Source organism: Nymphaea colorata, chromosome 6 (assembly GCF_008831285.2).
Source record: "Nymphaea colorata isolate Beijing-Zhang1983 chromosome 6, ASM883128v2, whole genome shotgun sequence".
NCBI classification, from domain to species: domain Eukaryota; kingdom Viridiplantae; phylum Streptophyta; class Magnoliopsida; order Nymphaeales; family Nymphaeaceae; genus Nymphaea; species Nymphaea colorata.
Window position 1 is genome coordinate 11,616,211 of NC_045143.1, and position 22,211 is coordinate 11,638,421.

Below are 22,211 nucleotides of genomic sequence, written 5' to 3' on the forward strand. Positions count from 1 at the left end.
AGCTAGAGTTGGGCCAGCTCTACTCCACTTGTGTGCAGCCCTATGAATGATTCTATGCATGACATATCAAATACTACCTACTAAAGTGGGTATTTCTGTCGATCTCTAGCTATTAAAGTCTTGCAAATTGAAATTAAAATTGATCCAATTTGCAGATTCTAAGTCATTCTGCAATTACTTTGCCAATCTAGAGAGAGAAAGAGAGAGAGAACTAGACCACCAGCCCAAAATAAATAAAGAAACAAACATCATCAAAGTGCAAGATGCCAAAAAAACATGTCTGACAAGCCATATAAAATGTGTTATAGATTGTACTGCACATGCTCAACCAGCGCATCGATCCATGTAAACATGCTAGGGCCTACTTGACCTCCTTTGGAAAAAAAAATAAAAACAAAAAGAGAAAGCTCAAGAAAATGCCAAACAATTAAATCATCATATTTTTCCAACAAGAGCTAACCTGAACACTCTTGGAAGCACCTCCAGCAAATGCACTCTACTTTAGATCATAGTCAGCAAACTCGGGAATCGAGTCAGCAGGTTGACTCGGTGACTCGGCCAAGTCAAATACTAAGAATCGGACCATCAACATGCAACCAACTTACCAGACTCTAGCTGTCTCTTCCTTTTTAATTTTCTCCAAATCGTATAATTAACAACTCAATGCTTAAAGATATGGTGAAATCATCAAAATGTAAAGAAAAAAGGTACACTCTCCCCAATGTTGAGAGGTCACCAATGGACTGATCAACCACCTTCGGGTCATCTAAAAGAGAGAAAAGAGAGAGAGATCAACGACGATGATGCTATTTAAGGTTTTGGGCTCGAGGGTTACCGAAAATGCAAAATCCCCTAACAAATTGTTCACCTTCCATCATAAAGGTATATATATATAAGAGCCTCCTCTTCCATTTTTTAGTCTTTCCATATTGATTCATTTTAAAAAAATCAAAATAAATTTTATCGCCAAAACCGAGTCTTGCGTAGATCACAGGGTTTGTGAACTATGCTTTACCGGGTTTGCCAACTATGCTTTACAGCGACCCAATAAGTAAACCATTCAGATTCCCGAGTTGCATCACTGGGTTTGCCAACTATGCTTTAGATTATACCAAGGTTCGAACCGTGGTTGCCATACTTACAGCAGTCTAAGGTTTTGTTGCATCATCTCCTTCAACTTTTAATCCTTTATTTAAGGGGGAAAAAGGTTTATTTGCAAAATACGCCATTTTGGGTCTTCATCAGATCTCTTCCAGAATTATCAAAATACATACAAGAGCATAAAACTGAAAGACTAATCACCCCCTTCACTGCTAGCAGTGAGGCCATCATCATCTACTGTGGATTCTTGTGGATCACCATCTTTCTCTTTCTTCATCTTTTCCTCTTTTGCCTTCTTCATGAATTCGATCGCCTTCTCTAGACAGGGAGTCCTGCTGTCTTTCTCATGTCTGGTCCTTGGCATCAATCTCTCTGCAACATCTGCTGGGGTCACCTCCACCCTCTCATTCTCAATGAGCTTCTTTACTTCATCTAACAGAGAGTGGTCCTCCAAATTCAAGAAGTTCTTGGCCAGAACAGTGAACCCCTCATAGGTGCAGTAAGACATCTCAATGTGCTTGTCCATCCTGCCTGTCCTGATGAGGGCAGGATCCAGCTTCTCAATGTGGTTCGTGGTGAAGATTATGAGTCTTTCCTCCCCGCATGAAGACCACAATCCATCGATGAAGTTGAGCAGCCCCGATAGTGTCACCTTGCTCTCATCCCTCTCTGAGTAATCCATTCTGGGAATCTTCTGCTTTTCACCGCCATCAGGCGCATCCTCTTCCCTCTTCTTGTTCTTCCGTTCAGCCGTCAGATCCAAAGAGCAATCTATGTCTTCAATTACAATGATTGATTTGCTGCTCGTGTCGATCAAGAGCTTCCTCAATTCAGTGTTGCTCTTCACAGCAGTGAGCTCGAGGTCATAGACATCATAATCCATATGCTTGGCTATGGCCGCAATGAGTGTGGATTTACCAGTTCCAGGGGGACCATAGAGCAAGTAACCGCGCTTCCATGTTTTCCCAATCTTTGCGTAGTAATCCTTTCCGTTCTTGAAGAAATCAAGATCTTCCAAGATCTCAGCTTTCTTGTCATGATCCATTGCTAGTGTGTCAAATGAAGCAGGGTGCTCAAACACCACAGAGCTCCATGCACGTTTCCTGGATGAAAAGGAATCATGATCTCTGGTTGGCATGTTGGTGAAGAGCTTCCTGCGCCTGTTCTTAACTTCAATGGCTTTGGCCGCATTGAAAACATGCTTGAGATAGGAGTTTATTATTAGTTCCCTGTGTCGCTTATTGTAGGCGAGGATATAGTACCTGCCACGGCCATCAGAGTGTAAAGCAGAAGAAGGAAACAATGTGGAAAGCCAAAAACATGGTGTCTAGGCAATAACAGAAAGCCTGGAGTTTAAAAGAATGACATAAAGCAAGGGAACAAGAAACAACAACAGAGCAGGGGGGCTACCATAAGGGAAGCAAATAAGAAACAACAACAGAGGCAAAGTAATAACTCGTGAAGAACAGAATAAGAGCATATTTCATCCTCTTGTGAAGACAAACTTAAAGGACTCCTTGACAAAGGGTTTTCATTATGCATGTGATTTTGTAGCATAATTAGTTTAGAACAAACAAAAATTCTTAATAGGCCTGTCCTGCCCTTCAAGTGGTAAACCCGGAGTGAGCTCCAATATCTTACAGAGAAAACACAGTCATAAGAAAGTCTCAGAGCGCAGAATGGCAGAATTGAAGCTTAATCCAAGGCCTTCACCTTAACATCCTTCATGACTCCCCTTCACAGTCTGCCCTTCACTTGTCAATTGTTGTCTAAAGTTTTATACATAAATAAAACCTTTCGCCTCAAATTCTTGACGAGAGAGAGAGAGAGAGAGAGAGAGAGAGAGAGATTTCCGAGGTAAAAGGGTTCTTGAAGATTTTACACCAAGGAAACTCTCTCGTTGCTAGCAGAAATAACAGAAGAAAGACTCTAGTACCTGCGCTCCTCTGTCTCAGAGTAGAAGGGGAAGGGCGAGGGCCGAGAAGAGCTGGTGTGAGACGACCACCACACGGTGACGCCACTGTACTCATCCGTGATCTCTTGGTACACATCCATACTCAAATTGAGGTTCTCACTGTCTTTGTCCAAATTGGCCCTGAGTTTCCTTGCGGACTTGGAGGAATTGGCGGCGAGGTAGACGGAGACGAGGTCGAAGACCTTGCTGCTGCTTCTTAACCAGTCGCGGCTCTGCTCGTCGATTCGAATCTCCGCGTAAGGGTAGAGGAAATCAAACAGCTTGTGGGAGATCCTTTTAATTAGGCTGCGGGGGGAGAAGGGAAGGAAGTCTTTGGCGAAGGCGGCAATGAACATGAAGGAGGCAAGAACAGAGCCCCAATTCGCCCATGATTGGGGAGGCTCCATGGCTTTTTCGCTTCACACAGACTCTCTATCTTCTTCCTCACTCCACCCTTTGATTTCTTGCTATTGCTGTTTCGGCCCTCACTCCTCCTCCTTATAAAGAAAAACCTCTCTCTCTCTCTCTCTCTCTGGCTTTGCTTGCACGATAATAAAAAGGACGGCCTTCACTCGACATGCTCGTCGTCGACTAGCGTCATCACCAACGTCCCCGACCGAGCTCCGCCAGTCAAAGCTGACAGGCGCCGCTCGTACGGGTGGCGAGTGGGTTTTTCACCGTGTAGTAAGTGCGATTTTTCATTGTATTATTTTTTATTTATTTATTTTAGGTTTCACCAATCTTTAATACTTTGAGTGCAATATGCTACCACTCTTTCAAAGCAAAAGCTATAAATTCATTTTGTTGTATTCTTATAAAACATAAATACAATGTTTATTTTTAATGTTTCAAGGTGTCACATACACACATAGAGTGATGCTTCTTTAACAATGCAAAGAGTTAATGTCTTGAAAATTTAAAAGAAAATTAGTGTTTCCCTTTATATTAGGTAGGCTTTCATTAAATTTTATCTCAGGTGGCTGTTTATACTAGCTAAGCTTTTTCAGCTTATAGAATTTTGTGTGATTCGGTTTGTTTGTATAGTTTAAATATTTTAAATTCATAATTTTACAGTTCAATTTTAATATCAAATCGTGTGAAGGTGCAGTAATCTTACAATCTTACATATAAATGTCCTGGATATCCAATGGCACACGGATGACATATTTAAATCTAAGAACGCTAGTTAGCATGAGGTAGAGCTAAAAATGGTCCGAAAAACATTAGAATGAAATGAAATGAAAAATGAGAACTAAAATTCCTTTATTTTACCCCATACATAAATTCATCGAAGCCGCAAACATTAAACCGATTCTTTCTTTCTTAACACTAGCGAAATATTGAATTAAGGAAAAAAGAGCCACTAAAGTTAAATTGTTTTAACAAAGCAGTCCTTTATACAGTAGAAAAAATGGTTTAAAGAATTGCAATTCATTCTTAAAACCACATTGTTTTTTGCTCTTACCCGTAAGTGTATTCCAACATCAGGAGGTCAAGAAGAAGTATAATGAGCGATCCTTCACAAATCGAAGCTCCTTCCTAAGGGCAGGGGCAAGGGGTTCGGCAAGCGCCAAGTATATGAAGATGTTGGCTTATGCAAAAACAGAGGGGCATACATCTCTCCCTTGTAAATTGGAAAGTATAAAAATAGGTGGCAGAAGTTATGGAATGTATTTAAGTAGGGTCCCAGCAGGGCTTTGCACTGAAAAATAGGTTGACAGAAGCCCATGATATGATCATGGATAACCACATCTAAGTAACCAACTGAAATTGAACAAAAACATTCATGTTTTTGTAAAGGCAGAAGATAATCAGATTTATTTGATCTGAATACCAAATGATGTTTAATAGGACGTTAGTAATTCACATAAATAATGTCATACAAAATAATATTTGAACTCGTAAGACCACATTGGATCCTGTCAAACACCAAAGGAAAAGTAAAAGTTACGACTGTCCATTCTCTTCTCATTCGCAATAGCAGCTTGCTGGGGGATGCGGCTCCCTACATTTATTAAACAAAATGATCTATACAAAAAAAGAAAATGATAGCAACAGAAAAACTGCTATCCTTCAGAGGCAGAGTAACCAAAAGCTAACTCAGCTCCTCAAGAATACAACAGTCATAGCACAAAATATAGGAAAAAAACTAAAAACCAGCGTAAGTTAGCCAGCAAACAAAAAAACATCCATCCACTCCTTGACGTAGGAGGTAATGAAGGAGCCAAAATCAGACGTAGGATGATCCATTTCAACCTTGACATTGTAATGAAAATCTTTGACAAGCCCATGGAGCTCCGACCATATTCTATTGCCGTCATAATGTTGCCTTTATCCTCCGAACGAGGGCTTCTATCATGGTGCAAATGGTAACATAAACCGCCATACTCCTACATCTTTTCTAGCACCTCCAACTCGCCTGCGAGTACCCTGCCCCTTGGACTCAAGCGTGTGTATTCTCTTCTCATTCAATTTTCTTCAGTCTAGCTAACGTGTCACCTTTTCAAATGTTCTGCCATGTTCATTCTTTTGAAACTTGTGTGTGGCCATTTGTTTTGGACGAATCAAGTTGACCACACACAACATGCTTGTGGATCCTAGCAGTGACTACCTACACACGTATCTCTCCTGGTAAGATGGGGACAATAAGGTCTTCATCAAAACGAGACACAGTCTCTCTCTTTCTCTATCTCTTACTGGTCTTGGGATTAGTGGTATCAAAAGTGAGATGCTCGCTAGAACATGGCCTACAATATAAATATGTGGAGGTTCTCAACTTGCCTTGTTTCCGGTTGATTATTTCTTTACTACTGAGTTTTATTTGGCACAACCTAAGTGAGAAATAGTTTGCTACTAATGTTGAGGTTGTTGCTGTTTAGTAGGCAGTTCTGTCGGCTCTATTTCATATCCTCTAGAAGTGCAAGAGTCAGCATGTAATTCTGCCATTGGTAATGATATATTTGTACGCTCCCACTAATGCAATATCTTGTCTCGCCTTGTGGAAAATATGGTACATTTTCAACAAATCTTACATCTTTAGAAGTATAGAATTTTTGAACTTCTGAGTAAAAGTATATGTAGCCTTTCTTTGCTGCTGACTGTCCCAAGAAGATTCACTTTAAGGCTCATTTCTCAATTATGCATGAAACAAGTTTATCCAAACACTCTTAGGCCATGTCTAAAACCTTGCCAAGTCAACCAGGTGACTCTGGCTTGGCTCACCACCCTAACGAGCCAACCCAGTAGGCTGACTCATTTTACTTCATGCTCCAATAATTTATCGTTGTTTATGGTCGATACATGTTAATACCTAAGTTTTGTTTATTACTTTATTAAAGATACAAGTTCAGTTTGTTAATGTTGAGCAGTATCAACGAAATTGATTGAATTTTCTTAATGTCCTTTCATTCGACATGCTAAATTGCAACAATTCATGGAGGATGAACTTAGTTGTGGCTTTAGTTTATGTTTGTTTGACTTTTTTATAAGTGAAACGAAGACATTTACAAACTTTTATTGTCTAAAAGACAAGTTATATATATATATATATATATATATATATATATATATATATATATATATATATATATATATATATATATATCTATACTTTTGCAGTTGAATGGTTTTTCTCCCATATTTAATGTGCATTTATTTCCCTAGTGAAACAGATGAAAGAGTTTTAATTTTTATAAATTCCTTCATTATTTTAATTAGTGTTATAATAATCGGGCTGAATCAGCTGATCCAAATCGATTTTGTATGCTCTTTGATTTAATGCAGGATGTGAAAGCATCAAAGAATGAGCCGATTTTTAATAGAATGGGCTGAATCAGCCACAAATCGGCTGATTCAAACTGAATGGGCGTTACTTTTTTACACTTGGCTTCCTCTAACACGGTTTCCTATCTATAGCTGTTTATGACATTGTTAAAGCACCAGGCACTTTCCCATCTGTATTTATGACATTATTATAGTAGTTGCATCTATTAAATATATCGTCTCTTTCTTGAATACTTGGAATTCTCCAACGATACATATTCTGTGACACATTTAATAATATTATTTTTTTCATTTGATGGAGAAAAAAAATGTTTTTCCAATAAGATCGATAGTATTTTTTTCTATAATAATAATATTATTAGGTCATTATATTATTATTATTATCATTGTCATCATCGTCTAAGGTGTGTATTCCTATTATTTAAAAAAAGTTTAAATTAAAAGTATATGTTTTAATTAATCCGATTTGCAAATGATTCCCTTTCCTATTTGATTCAGCCGAGTCGCTGAATCATAACCACTCTGGTTCAATTAAGTAACCGATTTTGATAACATTGATTCTAACGTTTTATATAATTTGAGTAGATTTTCCTTAATTTGTTAAAAAACTTTTTTTAATCATTTTCTGCAATAAAACTATTTCTTGCTCTGGATTTTCCTTCATATACATCAAAATGATGTGTTTTAGAATTTGTTGGCACTAAAATAAGTAATTTAGGGCACAATGATAGTTGTTTAAGTGTTCAGCGCTTGTTTTTTGTAAATCATTGCCGCGATCACATTTATCCGATGGCTTTGGTCATATGCATTGTTAGCTAGACGATAAACAAGGTGAGGGTGAATCAGAAATTTCTAGCTAAGGGCACTATTAATAAATTCCAAAACACTTTTAGAGGGTGCTAGTAATAAATTTCAAACTTTTTATGAGCATCAATATGTAAATGAAAAAGTTGGCTTAAAGTGTATATATATAAAAAGAGGACAAAATCTTTCTTCCTTTTATATCCACTTGAGGTTATTTGGGATTCGAGGACAAAACCTTTCTCCCTTTTATATACATTTAAGGTTATTTGGGATTCAAGGCTGCTTCGAAACCTTGGTGAAAAGTGGTATACTCGTTACAAAGAGTTTTGCATATACAATTTGTAGTCTTGTAAAATAACACACATAAAATGGAGTTGACCCCTATATTGCACTCCTCTAAGGAGAGCAATAAGATAAAAGATAGATCAAATCTCAGATAATTTTTTAAGAAACACTTTTAAAGGAGTCCAAGACCAAAACCTTTATAGATATGCCTTTCTGATATGCATATCGCTTGCACAAGAAGCAACTTCTATCGATCATGTCTGAAGACCACGACCGACCGCCATCACATCATCCGCAGCAGCCGCATCAGTAGTCAAGATTCTCGTCGACATGGAACGGTTCACTGTCAACTTGGTGTTGGGTCCCACCATATAGAGCTTAGGGACCAAGCAACCAATCGAAGACACAGGCTTTCACTTTGTTGATTCTTATAACTGGTTGCCATCTTTGCAAGAAAAACATTGTATAGAGAGATTTTGGTGAGGAGAACAATACATTTTTATTTAGGGAACGTGTTGTTAAAATACATAAATCAAGAATCGTATGTGCTCTTTTCAGAAATCATGATGCGATCGTCCTTGTAGTTTGTAAACATTGAAATGTTAGACATAAATCCCATCATCTTTTTTTATAAAGGAATGGTAACGTTATTGAAGTAGCGTTGTAAAATCTCATGTGTTCTAAGAAAAGTTGTCTGCGTTCTAAACTTCATGCAAGTGGGAAAGATGATCCTTTCAATATCCTACGGGCCACATATTTGCTCTTTAAAAAATAAAATGAAATTATTTGTTTAATGAACAAGTAACTTGTATAGATGTTGACTTCCACGTGATGTCTCTCAGACTTGAACATCGCTGCTGGCGTCACCTCCAAGGACCCGCAACCACGTCATTGGGTTTGGTTGGTGTCCACGTGCCGCATCATTTCTTATTCTCTAGAGGCAACACATTTATGGAAAAACGGGCCCGGTGCCTTAAAGTTCAAGGACCTATCCTCTCCCCCACAGTCTTCTAGTTCTACTACTTTTCATATTTGTTACCTTCTGAAGTCAAATTATTTTTTCTCCAAATTTTATTTTGTTTAATTAATAAACATAATGAATAATATAGCAAAACATCACCCCAATCCAAAACCATCCAATTCTATCCCTTGTACTTAATCTAATGGGATCAAGTGAACTACCTTTCACATAGACTAACTAGCCATATGGATGGGGCCTTGTAAGTAGTAGGGGTGGAGATTGGGTTGGGTGGGGCCAGCTTGATTTGGAGTTGGCTTGAGCTCGAATTATTTTAAAAAATAAATATATATATTTATTAAGAAAAATATATAAATTATAATTAAAATTTATTTTTTTTTAAAAAAAATGGGCTCTTGCCGGCTATGTCACCGCGGTACGGGTACGGGGGCTGGTACGGGTACGAGAAAATGGGTACGGGTACGACGTTTTTGAAAATGATGGTATGGGTACGGTTTATTTATTTTATGATAATATTAATTTTTAATTAAAATTATAAATTAAAAAAATAAAACAAATGATATCACCATTAAGACAAACAACCTGAAAAAATTCCGTTTTTGAAGGGAAGTCGCATTAAGAAGATGGGGAATGAAATGGGAGGTATAGTCATTCTTTAGTCCTGTATCAAAAAGTTTGAAACACGAAAGACAAAATATAATAACTTTCTCTATTTGCTATGTAAGTTGGGTGAAACGGGTGGGAAACCTCGACAGGTTAAGAGCTCGGTTAAGCGGAATACCAAGGATAGACACCGATAACTGTATCCACCTCTGATTGGATATATGTATATGAAGGTTCTTAAATCTGAATCCCATTAAAAGTTTTTCTTTATCCTATTTTTTCAAAATGATTCCATCCAACATCCAACCCAAATCAGATATATTGATATCTCCAAAATTGGCCCCCAAAACCCTTGTATAATGTTTTGGGTAGAACATTACATAAGCATAAAACCCAAAAACCATTTTGGATTTATGTTTCAACTACTTCCAGAATTTGGAGATGACCAAGCACTAAAACTTTTTGGTTAAAGATAGTTTAAGATGTATTGAGCTTAATTTGGAGCCGAGCAATATGTAAAACCTGCCAGCTAGTGGAAAAATAATGGGAGAATCCAAGATGAGTTTAACATAAGTAAGTTGAGGATTACGCTGAAAATGATGTCTCACCTGTCCCACCAAATTCCAATTGGTGGGACACAAAATGCCATAGACATCCAAAAGATACTGGGACGGATGTATGAACACACAAAACTTTAGGGGGTCTTTGATGATTTCTGAATTTTGATTCAAGATTGAAAATTCCAGAATAACAATTCCTCCTCAAACTTGAATGAAATCAAATTTCAAGTTTCAGTTTCTTAATTCTGAAAAAGAAAATACCACATTTATTTAATAATTTTAATTTCATAAAAATTCAGCATTTTCGTTCTAAATTTTCATGATTCTCGGTATATCAAACACCCCCTTTATACAAAAAATAATATACGAAGACAGACTAGCTAGGAGACCCTTGTATACCAGATCACTTTGGTCATGTCTTCTTGCACTGACCGTTCACATGTGATTGGAGCATCAAAAGATGTATACATGCAAATATTTGTATATTTGATTTTTCAAATGAATAATCGTTTTTTTTTTATTTCAAAATGCATAAAGACAAAAAAAATGATTTTAGTTTTAATTTTTTTTTAGGTTTGCATATTCTACTAAAAGGGCACTTATGGGCGCCAGTATTTATTGATGTTATGTGATGAATCCATCAAGGATGTTCGGTTTGGTGAGAAAAAAAAATGGGCACTCATGGGGTCCATAAGAAAAATTTAAGAAAACAAGATACTTTGAAAAAGCCCAAGCCTATTTTTCTCAAGATTTATGGCTGCTTTGAAACCTAAATGAAAAGTGGTACACCTATCCATCTAATAAAGTGCTGCATATGCACCATTTGCTGTCCACGGGAATAGTAGTACTCATAAAATCCAGTTGATTGACGGCCAAGATGGAAACCATTTAGATATGTCTTTCTACTATGCCCATCACTTGCACAACAAGCAACTTATAGACAATTGCGATATGATGTATCCATGACTGCCGGCCGTGATCACATCCATAGCAGCCACATCTTTAGTCAAACAAGCCTGCTATTTCTTCACCATAATTTTAAATATTTACTTACAAATGCCCAAGGCTTAAAACCCCCAAGGCCATTTTCTTCACCTCTAAGGTTCTTGCTTCCTTTATACTGAAGTCTACTTGGTGCCGGGCCCCAACTTATAAGGCGTAGGGAAATAGTAGCATCGACAGCAATCGAAGCGAAAACATGGACTTTCGCGTTATTTATTCATGTGGAGGGAGTTTGGTGAGAGGAACAGTTCATTTCTTAAGGAACATGTTGGTAAAATACATAAATCAAGAATAGTATGTTCTCCTTTCAGAATTCCATCATCTATGGTGTTTATTTGTAGGTAAATCTAACAATCAAATGTTGGATATATATAGTTCTACGATAACTTTTGAAATAAAATACTAACTTTATTGAATGTGGCCTTATATGATCTCATGTGTTCTATGAAAATTTCTTTATACGGAATGAAGCCGGTTCTAATCCTCTCAATATCCCACTTCTTATAGGGCCACATATTTTATACTTTTTTAAGTAAAATAAAATAATTTGTTTAATTAGCAAGTAACTTGTATGGATGTTGACATCACTTCTTCGTAAGCATGGATTCGCAATCACGTCATTGAATTTGGCGTACTGTCAGCATGCCATTTCTTATTATTCCGTAAAGGCAAATCATTTTTACGGAAAAGACGGCCGGGTGCCCCAAAGTCCATCCAATTGGGAGGACCTATCGTCTCACCCACGGTCTTCAAATAGTTTGATGTTTGTAGCCAGAAATTGTTCTTGATCCAATGTTGATCTAGTGATTGAGTTCAAGATCTAACGGAATGGTAGAATAAGAAGGAAAAAAAAAAAACTAGTAGAATCATGTCAATTGCTCAATTTTGGTGACATTCATCAAATTGGTTAAGGATGTCAATGGTTTGGATTTGAATTTGTTATACCATTAACTGTATTTGCATTTTTGGATATTCACAGATTTTAATTCAGACTCAGGTCCAAACATAAACAAAGAAAAGTCTTGTTAGAATCTAAATTTGAAACCCGATTTCACAATCCAAATATGATTTAAATTTGACATTTACATTCATATCTGAATCTGAATACGAATTTGGAGTCGGACGTGGCTGATTTTCAACTAGTAAAAGTATTGGATATAGGATATTTACATAAAATTCAATCTAAATCCGAATCCAATAGATATTTATGTATATCCAAATTTGAATCCAACCAGATGTTAATTCTTAAATCTAATTCTCATCTGATTTCTTAATAAGATATTAAATGTTTTTGAATATCTAATTTCTTTAGAACAGTTCAATCGAATATCAAATCCAAATCAAATATATTGACATTCCCAAAATTGTCCAGAAGAACCCATGTGGGTAGTTTTGGTAATGGTATAACATTATGTAAGCATAGACCCAAAATATTTGGTTCTTGTTTCAACTACTTCCGGAATTTGGAGAACAGCCAAGCGCTAAAGCTCTTCTGGATAAATACATTCTAAGATGTATTGAGCTTGATAATTAGCAAGCGACCAAGAGGTAAAACCGGCCACCAAATACATGCCCTTGTTAGGCGGTGTTTGATGATTTGAAATTTTGATTCAAAAATGAAAATTTCAAAATCATAATTCGTCTTCAAACTGGAATGAAATCAAAATTCTAAGTTTCGGTTTCCTGAAAACAAGATATCTTACTTGTTTAATAATTTTAATTTCTTAAAAATTAAACATTTTGTTTCTAAAATTCTATGATTCTAAGTATATCAAATACAAAAAGTAAAGGGAGAATCAAAGATGAGTGGAACGGAACTAAGTGGGGATGCAACCACTTTCACATGAAGAAGGAAAAGCTGAAAATGACGCCTCACCTGTCCGTTCTCCAATTTCAATTGGTGGCGGCACAAAATGCCAAGGACGAGGTGGATGCATGAATGCGCAAAACTTTATAGAAAAGGTTATAAAGAAACACTTGACGTTTGCGTAAAGAATAAGACATCGTTCAACCCTGAAAGGTTATAAATAAAAAGACTCTCAACAAGAAAAATTAATTTCCGATGTAAATAAAATAACAAAAGTGTCTCATAACAAATAACTCCTCCTTTAGCCTACTAACGATAAAAATGTCTGTCTTCTGTTATTTTATAAAAAAATTAATGGTTTTTTATTACTTTTGAAAATTTCTCTCGAACACTGCTTTAAATAAGTTGATCGCTTAGGTAACCTGCTGTAATTTTTATAAATCCAACATGGTCTTTTGTCAAAAGAGCCACGAAATATCATCAATTATTGGTTTGGTAGTTTCTTGATGAGATAATAACGCTGTTTTCATAGTAAAAAATTGAACCCGAACCAAGTTCGTATCTGCTGTGGAAAAACCACTTCAGTTCCTCGTGATCAAAGTTGGGATGAACTGGAGCCTAGTTCGAGCTTAGTTCGAACCTATTCAAAATCAGCTCGACTTAAAGCTCAACTCGAGCTCGAGTTTGTTAGCTCGAACTCAACCCATCTCAAGCCTAGGATAGCTCAAACCCAACTTGGGTAGGCTCGAGCTGAGATCTGGCTTGGCTTGAGTTAACAAGGTTTGAAGGATGAACCTCTCACTAGCTTGGGTTTGGCTTGTTTTTTAAACAAGTTCATCTTTAAGTTGGAACTCGACTTGTTTATAAACACATTGAGTTTGAGTTCGAGTTAAGGCTGCGCATCAGGCCAAGTTTGAGTTCGAGTTAAGGCTGCGCATCGGGCCAAGTACCTGCTGAAAAAAAATCCATATAGTTATCGAGCCGCGTGTTCACCAAGGTCTACATTGGATTTTTTTTTTTACAACTGGAAGAATAACAAGTTTTGTTTGGAGCATTGGGATTTTTCTCACCCAGTCACCACGTCGTAGCAATTTTTCTCAAAAGCAAAATATGGAGGAAGGTGCTTTTAAATTTGTAGCGCCCCATGAAAAGAAAAGTTGTTTTCTTCTCTTCCTTTCCCTCCATATGATATGGAAGGTTAAGTAATACATCACCTGATGTGACTTGACCTGAAATAGATATTAATTTGGATCGTCCAGCGAATATAAAACACAGAATAATATAAGGTTAGCTCTATGTCTCCCACCTTTCGTTTTAGGGCTCTTTTTTCCTTTTGTTCTCATATGTCACGGCATATTGAATTCGATATGAATAAAAAAAAAAGAAGAAAAGTGATGGTGTGCCTGGCTTTTCATTCGCTCAAAAAGAAGTAGGGAACAAAGAAGATGAATTGTTGGTCTAAAGAACGCGTGACTTACGTTCTAGAACATTATTTTCCATGAAAAAGACAAGGAAAACTGGAAGATTGATTATGAGAGCCAGAAATAAGAGGGTGTTGCCTAACGTGTTCCAAAATAAAATGGATTGGGAAAAATCAATTACAGTTCGAATTTGAATCCGTTTAGTTGGATTTCGTAAAAGAAAGTGGATACGATTTCAAGTCTAGTTCAGGCATGTGCTGCAGTCTTATAAGTATTGGACATAGGATATTTATACAAAATCCAGCCTGAATCCAAATCCGTTCAGATATTTATCTATATCAGAATTTGAATCCAATCGAATGTCATTTCTTAAACAATTCTCATGTTCCAATTACTTTCGGAGTTTGGAGAACGGCCAAGCGCTGAAGCTCTTCTGGTAAAATATATTCTAAGATGTATTGAGCTTGATAATTAGCAAGCGACCAAGAGGTAAAACCCGCCACCAAATACATGCCTTTGTTAAGTGGTGTTTGATGATTTGGAATTTTGATTCAAGAATGAAATTTTCAAAATCATAATTCGTCTTCAAACTGGAATGGAATCAAAATTCTAAGTTTGGGTTTCCTAATTCTGAAGACAAGATATCTTACTGGTTTAACAATTTTAATTTCTTAAAAATTGAACAATTGAATCTAAAATTCTATGATTCTATGTATATCAAATGCCCCTTAGTGAAAAGTAAAGGGAGAATCAAAGATGAGTAGAATGGAACTCAGTGGGGATGCAACCACTTTCACAACAAGAAGGTAAAGCAGAAAATGACATCTCACCTGTCCATTCTCCAATTTGGTGGCGGCACAAAATGCCAAAGACCACCAAAGGATACTTGGGGTTGATGTATGAATGCCCAAAACTTTATAGAAAAAAGTTATAAAGAAACACTTGAAATTTGCGAAAAGATTAAGACATCGTTCAACCTTGAAAGGTTACAAATAAAAAGACGCTCAACTTTAGAAATTCTCAGGAAACCATTTGTCGACAAGAAAAATTTATTTCCAACGTAAAATAACAAAATTGTGTCATACAAATCTCCTCCTCCTCTAGCCTTTTAACGATAAAAATGTCTATCTTCTGTTATTTTATAAAAAAATTAATGGTTTCTTATTACTTTTGAAAATTTCTCTCGAACAACGTGTGGCTATTTGCTAACTTTGGTCGCTTAGATACCATCTTGTAATTTTTATAAATCCAACATGCTCTCTTGTCGAAAGAGCCACGAAATATCATTCATTATTCGTTTGGTAGTTTCTTGATGAGACAATAATGCTGTTGTTCTAGTAAAAAATTGAACCCGAACCAAGTTCGTATCTGCTGTGGACAAGCCACATCAGTTCCACGTGATCAAAGTAGGGATGAACTCGAGCTTTGTTCGAGCTTAGTTCGAACCTAGCTCGGCTAGCTCAAAATCAGCTCTGAGTGCTTAAAGTTCAGCTGGAGCTCGAGTTAATTACCTTGAACTCAAGCCGCAGATAAGGGTAGGCTACTAGGCTCTAGCTGAGATCTGGCCTGGCTTGAGTTTAACAAGTTATTCTCTCCATAAATCCTACATTCAAACAGTTTACATCCCCAAAGATAGCAGAAGAAAGATTATCTATATAATTAAAGCAAGGAAAGAAAGGTTACAAGTATAGAACAGACGTCAACTAAAATGATGCCCAGAACGTAACTTCTGGTAGGACTCGTGTGTTATGGTGCCTGCTGAAGCCAGCAAAATTCAAAACGAAAGAAACTAGATAGTTTAGACTGAAGGGCTAACCACTGCCATCACTAGGAGTGAGGCCACCTCCTTCTTGATCTGTGTTGTTTTGGGGCTCCCCATCGTTCTGTTTCTTCATCTTCTCTTCCTTTGCCTTCGTCATGAACTCAATCACCTTCTCGACGCAAGGAGTCTTGCTCTGTTTTTCAAGCATCGTTCTCGGCATCAGCTTCTCCGCAACATCTGCCGGAGTCACTTCCACCTTTTCAATCTCGATCAGCTTCCGGACGTCAGCAAACAGAGAGTGGGATTCCAAATCCAAGAAGTTGTTGGCAAGAACAGTGAAGCCCTCGTAGGTGCAGTAAGACATCTCGATGTGCTTGTCCATCCTGCCCGTCCTGATCAGTGCAGGATCCAGCTTTTCAATATGGTTGGTGGTGAAGATTATGAGCCTCTCCTCCCCACATGAAGACCACAACCCATCGATGAAGTTGAGCAGCCCTGATAGGGTCACCTTGCTCTCTTCCTTCTCCGGGGGTTCCATTCCCGGATGTTTCGGCCCCTCGGCCTCTGATGAGCCTTCTTCGGACGTCTTCTTCGTCTTCTTCTTCCGGTCGGCCGTCAGATCCACGCTGCAATCTATATCTTCAATGACGATGATCGACTTGCTGCTTGTTTCAATCAAGAGCTTCCTGAGATCCGTGTTGTTCTTTACTGCGGTGAGCTCCAGATCGTAGACGTCATAGTCCATGTACTTGGCTATGGCCGCAATCAAAGTGGACTTGCCTGTCCCTGGCGGCCCGTAGAGCAAGTAACCACGCTTCCACGTCTTCCCGATCTTCCGGTAGTAATCCTTCCCGTTCTTGAAGAAGTCGAGGTCTTCCAAGATGTCGGCTTTCTTCGCGTGGTCCATGGCCATTGTGTGGAAGGAGGAAGGGTGATCGAAGGTGACGGGACTCCATGCCTGTTTCTTGGATGAGAACGAGTATTCATGGTCTCTGCTTGGCGTGTTGGTGAACAGCTTCCTGCGTCTGTTCTTCACCTCAATGGCCTTCGCCTCTTGGAAGACGTGCTTAAGGTAAGAGTTTGTGATCAGATCCCTGTAGCGCTTGTTGTAAGCGAGGACATAGTACCTGTCGCGGCAACCAGAGCATCCGAAGAAGATGAGACAGCAGCCATTGAATCAACCACGAACCAAGTGCATGTCCAAAAAATTTTCGACAGTCTGAACCGTTTCGAACCCGAATCGATTTGGACTGTTAGCCGATACGGTATGCCACGTGCTTACTGTTAGTGTTTCGTTCTTTTCCCATTTTATTTTCTAAATAATATACTAATATTATTATTTTTTTACCTTGTAACCGATTCAGAAAAATACTGAACCAGTAGCGGCTGATCCGATTCAATTTCTGATTTTCAAGAAACTCGCCGGCGCCGGTAGAATCTAGAATTGGGGATCATCGGCATATCAAACGTATGCTTGCAATGACTTTAATCACAAACGCCACATAGAAGAAGCGTGCATTAAGAAACAACAAATCCAAGCGTAAAGCAGACACCAAACTAAAACGAGTAATTTAAAGCATGCAGCAAAGGCCGTTTGCTTGAGACAAATCTTCTGAATACTGAAAGAAGAAAGCTTACTGTTTTTAATAAAAAACGAAAACGTCACGTGTTTGGACAGGAAAAATAAATTCCTCGCTCCCATGGGGCATACCTTAAATGATGGCCTGGTGTAGTTTGACCCGCAAGGGATGGTAAGTCCTATATAAGCATGTGCAGTGAACCTTGTTATATGTGTTATATTGATGCACGATTTTTCAGTTAGTGGCTAAAATATTCTTAGTTTATCTTAAAAAGATTGTAAAAATGAAATTGAAAATGAAAAAAGATAAAAAAGGTTATAGAGAACATTTTTATTTTATAAAAAATCCAAAATGGTTTTGTCTCCTTTACTACTTAAAGGTGGGCAAGTAACTTTCTCTAATTACCAACTCATGATTAACCTTTTCTTGCTGAAAAATTGATTTCTTAGAGAGTTCTAAGCATAGCCTTTTCACTTGAAAATCGATTCCTGGAGAGTTCTATGCATAAAAAAGACACGCATACAGTTTTATGTACTTTTGAGACAGAAGTGACCCGCCGATAATCAGTTCTACCTGCGTTCCTCAGGCTGGCGGTAGAAGAAGGGGGAGGAGGGAGAAGAAGTGGTGTTGGATGACCACCAGACGGTGACCCCCTGGAACTGGTCTGTGATCTGTTGGTGCTCGTCCATGCTCAATTTCAAGTTCTCCGTGTCCTTGTCCAGATAGGCTCTCATCTTGCGGGCGGACTTGGAGGTGTTGGCGGCCAGGTAGACGGTGACGAGCTCGAAGATCTTGCTGGTGCTCCGGTACCAGTGCTCCTGTCCCATCTCGTCGATCCGGACCTCCGCGTACGGGTACAGCAGATCGAACAACCTGTGCGACACCTTCATCAACAGACTTCGGGGCGAGAAGGGGAGATAGTCAATGGCGAAGGCAGCCACGAACATGAAGGACGCGAGGACGGAGCCCCAGCTGGTCCATGTCAGAGCACCCTCCATTGACAAACGAAGATTTTCTCTTCTCGATCCCCTGCTTCAAGAAACAGCTAGCTCGGACTTTTTTTATACAAGCGAAAGAAAGATCGTAGACGACCCCCATGGCTTTCCGGAGGTTGATTTTCTGCATATTTAGAAGAGATCAGGAAAATTCCACGCATTTCCGAAGAAGGAACGTTTGGGCATGTCGAGGCGAGCTTTCTTTGCCAAGCGGTTGTGTCATTCACTTAATCTAACAGCTAGTAAATGACACTTATCTGACGCATTGTTAATTGCTATTAGCTAATTATCATTGCATCCGAATCTATGTTACCCCACCATGCGACTGTGCAACTAACATCACTTTTTGTATCTTTCAGATCTTAATTTGTCTAGACAAATAGAATAGAATATATGTGGTGGTGTTGATAATGTGACTATGATGTCGGGGTCCGACCACTTGTTATAATAATTCTAAAAACGAGGAAGATTGAGTGAACTTACCGTTACTTAATTAGAGATGCAAAGAGATGCAAGGGGCCAAGCCTCCCCTTAGATTTTAAAAAATAAAAAAATGTGCATATAAATTTCAAAAATTTTAGTTTGCGTAAATAAAACATTTTAAAAATTTTATTTTAGGGTTCCTACAACAAAAAAGTCTATGCCGATAGTTGTGACAATGGAACTTAAATTAACTCACATGTCTTTAGTTGTTTGAGAAAAGTGAAGGGAGACTTTTCAAGTGCCCAAAGTTTAGGTGCCTAACGAAACGATGAACCGAGTCTTCAATCTAGTGAACCTTTTAGAGTGCTGCATATTAACCATTTGCAATTTAGAAGAGTAGTACCTACAAAAATGAAATTAACAGTTGAATTTTTACCAGCCCGCCAATTCAACAAACTATATTGCACCCCTCTAGAAAGAGCAATAAAGATAAGAGATAGACCAAACGTTAGATAGTTTTTATGAAATATTTTTGAAAGAGTCCAAGATGGAAACCTTTTTAGATATGACTTTTTAATATGCCTATCATTTGCCCAATAAGCAACTTCTATGATTAAGTCTAAAGACATTGAGATAACAAGCGGGCTATTTCTTCATCACATTTTTTTATATTTACTTACAAATGGCCCAAGGCTTAAAAACCCGGAAGGCCGTTTTCATCACCTATTAGGTCCTCGTTTGTGTTATCCAGGATATGGAACAGTGTGCAGTCATCTTGGTACCAACTTGGTGCTGCACGCCTTCGCTATATGGTTTAGAGACATAACACCTACAGCAATCGAAGCCAAGATACAGGATTTCACTTTATTTATTCTTTATAACTGGTTGCCCTCGTTGTAAGAAAAACATTGTCTGGAGGGAGTTTTGCGAAAAGAATAATGCATTTTTTAGGGAACATGTCCTTAAAATACATAATCACTTGTCCCACTGCGCTGCTGATTCTGTCATTTAGAAGAAGGATATGGCCAACATGTTCTTTTAGGCCCACTGGCCACGTATTTGCTCTTTTTTAAAATAATAAAATTATTTGTTTAATTAACAAGTAACTTGTATGGATTGTTGACATGATGTCTATTCATGAGTAGGGGATGGGTCTTTAGGGATATGTTCCATATTGCCCAATCTAAAACCTTAAATTCACAAGTTGAACATAGGTGGACCCAACTGAAGTTATATGAGGCAGTGCCGCGACGATCGAGCTACTACCCCAAAACCAATTGAAAGTTTGTTAACTATATATTTAATGCTTCATGAAAAATCATTTTCTAGCTTGGCCTATCTCTATGAGAATTCAGCATGTCAACTGGTGTCACTTCCAAAGCAAGGACCCACAACCACATCATTGAATTGGTGAACAGTTAACGCGATAAATAATTTCTTATTCCCTAAGGCAAAACATTTATGGAATTGGAGCGCCTAGCCTCTCACCCAAAGTCTTCTACTAGTTTCATATTTTCTACCTTTTTCAAATCAAATTCTTTTTCTCTATAAATTTTACTTTGTTTAAATAATAAATCTATGTTTTTGAAATAATTGCTCTTTAAACGTTAGGGCCTGAGTGAGGAGAGCAGGAGAGAGGAGCTCTATTAGGATTCATCCGCCCTTTGCAGGAGTCAAAATAGTGAGAGTACTCGCCCCTTCTCCACCTGGCCAAGCCGGCAAGGGATTATGCACCCATGGAGCTGGGTGATCCTTAGCAAACCCCATTGGCAGCATAGCCTGCGGAAGACGTCTAGCGCTCCTGACGTATTGGGGGAAAAACACGAAGACATCGCACTGATGAGGGCGGGTCTAGAGATGTCCCCAATCCAGACATGGTGGACATGACATTTCGAATGGAAGGCAACCTTGCAGAAGAGATATACATCAGCAAGGTGGTAGGCTGGTAGATCAGCATACCTTGGTGGTGAACCTATTTCCTATGAAAAACAAGACCCTCTCTAGTAGTATTAATACCACTATGCGAGCACCTAAGTGTAAAGCAAGTAGTTCGGTGGCAGTGGACTCCATGGATAAGGCAACTACAAATGAGGAAGCAGTTGCTATACCTAGAAAGTGTTTATCAAATAAGGAAGAAGGGATTGTAGACTTACCTAATCTAAATCAAGATCGTGAGAATCTGTACATAATCATAAAAGATACAACTGAAGGTGAGCCATTTAGGAATTCTTGTAATGCTGTCAAATGTCATCGCACTAAACATGGAGAGAATATCTCCCACCAAAATTGTAAGCGTCCTCCTTAAAAGGCATAGTGTGTGAGGCTCAAAGTGACAAAACTCTTTTGAAGCCTCCTACTGTGGATGTAGGTCTAAAAACCAAACCACGTTAATACTCTTCTCTTGTTGTGATTATGTGGTTTGCCTTCTTTGAATCTTGATTTTTTTCTTATTGTATCAGAGCCCTCCATGACCAGCGCCGAGAACTCTTTTAGCAGTAGCAACATCTAGATAAGTTCATCTATCTCCTCTTTACCATCATTGCCTGCACCAAATTCTTTCCAGCAATTTTTTTGTTATTTAAATTGAATGGTGACACCTATGTGTTATGGGTTGCTCAATTCCTTTTCCATGATCTTGAAGGATATACTGATGGAACTAAATCTACCCTGAAAATTTTGTAACCATTGATGAGAAGCAAATTGATAATCCTGCCCATACTATATGACGGCGACATGATCAGTTATTCAGTTGGCTCATAACATCATTATCTGAACCAATCTTGACTCAAGTCATTGCATTGGAGGCACCATTTGAAGTATGGGTAGCTCTAAAAAGACTCCTATGTCACTCTGTCGAAAGCTTGTGTAATTCAGCTAAAGGAGCGGCTTCAACGTTGAAGCAAGTCCCTAGTGAAGACCTTATTCTCTATATTTTGAGTGAGTTGCCTTCAGAGTATGATAGTTTGCGTCTCTCTCTACTGGAGGTCATGACGTCTCCATTTCAGAACTGCATAGTCTCTTGTTATCACATGAAGTCTTTATTGGTGAGGTTGATAATGAGATTAAGGGCGTCCAAGCTCAGCTCGCGAATACCCACATTAACAACAACAATAATAATCGAGGCCGTGGAAATTTTAGAGGAGGACGTGGAG

The 22,211-nt window shown here is 38.2% G+C and overlaps 2 protein-coding genes across 2 annotated transcripts; both read right to left on the bottom strand.

The window, feature by feature from the left end:
- Nucleotides 1-1,169: 1,169 nt before the first annotated feature.
- LOC116256543 (AAA-ATPase At3g28580-like) lies at nt 1,170-3,575 on the bottom strand. Its single transcript, XM_031632936.2, has 2 exons — nt 3,038-3,575; nt 1,170-2,363 (listed from the first exon to the last, which is right to left on the bottom strand). Exons 1-2 carry the CDS (start codon nt 3,460-3,462, stop codon nt 1,295-1,297), a joined length of 1,494 nt encoding a protein of 497 aa, XP_031488796.1. The 5' UTR covers nt 3,463-3,575; the 3' UTR covers nt 1,170-1,294.
- A 12,295-nt stretch (nt 3,576-15,870) lies between these two features.
- Nucleotides 15,871-18,986, bottom strand: LOC116255443 (AAA-ATPase At3g28580-like). The gene is made up of 2 exons (XM_031631264.2): nt 18,215-18,986; nt 15,871-17,188 (listed from the first exon to the last, which is right to left on the bottom strand). Exons 1-2 carry the CDS (start codon nt 18,637-18,639, stop codon nt 16,111-16,113), a joined length of 1,503 nt encoding a protein of 500 aa, XP_031487124.1. The 5' UTR covers nt 18,640-18,986; the 3' UTR covers nt 15,871-16,110.
- Nucleotides 18,987-22,211: the final 3,225 nt, after the last annotated feature.

Excerpts from the sequence above, each read along its gene's own strand:
- LOC116256543 (XM_031632936.2), bottom strand. The coding sequence starts at position 3,462 with ATGGAGCCTCCCCAATCATGGGCGAATTGGGGCTCTGTTCTTGCCTCC. Across the intron at positions 2,364-3,037 it reads TCTGAGACAGAGGAGCGCAG|GTACTATATCCTCGCCTACA; the intron begins GTACTAGAGTCT and ends TGGCCGTGGCAG.
- LOC116255443 (XM_031631264.2), bottom strand. The coding sequence starts at position 18,639 with ATGGAGGGTGCTCTGACATGGACCAGCTGGGGCTCCGTCCTCGCGTCC. Across the intron at positions 17,189-18,214 it reads CGCCAGCCTGAGGAACGCAG|GTACTATGTCCTCGCTTACA; the intron begins GTAGAACTGATT and ends TTGCCGCGACAG.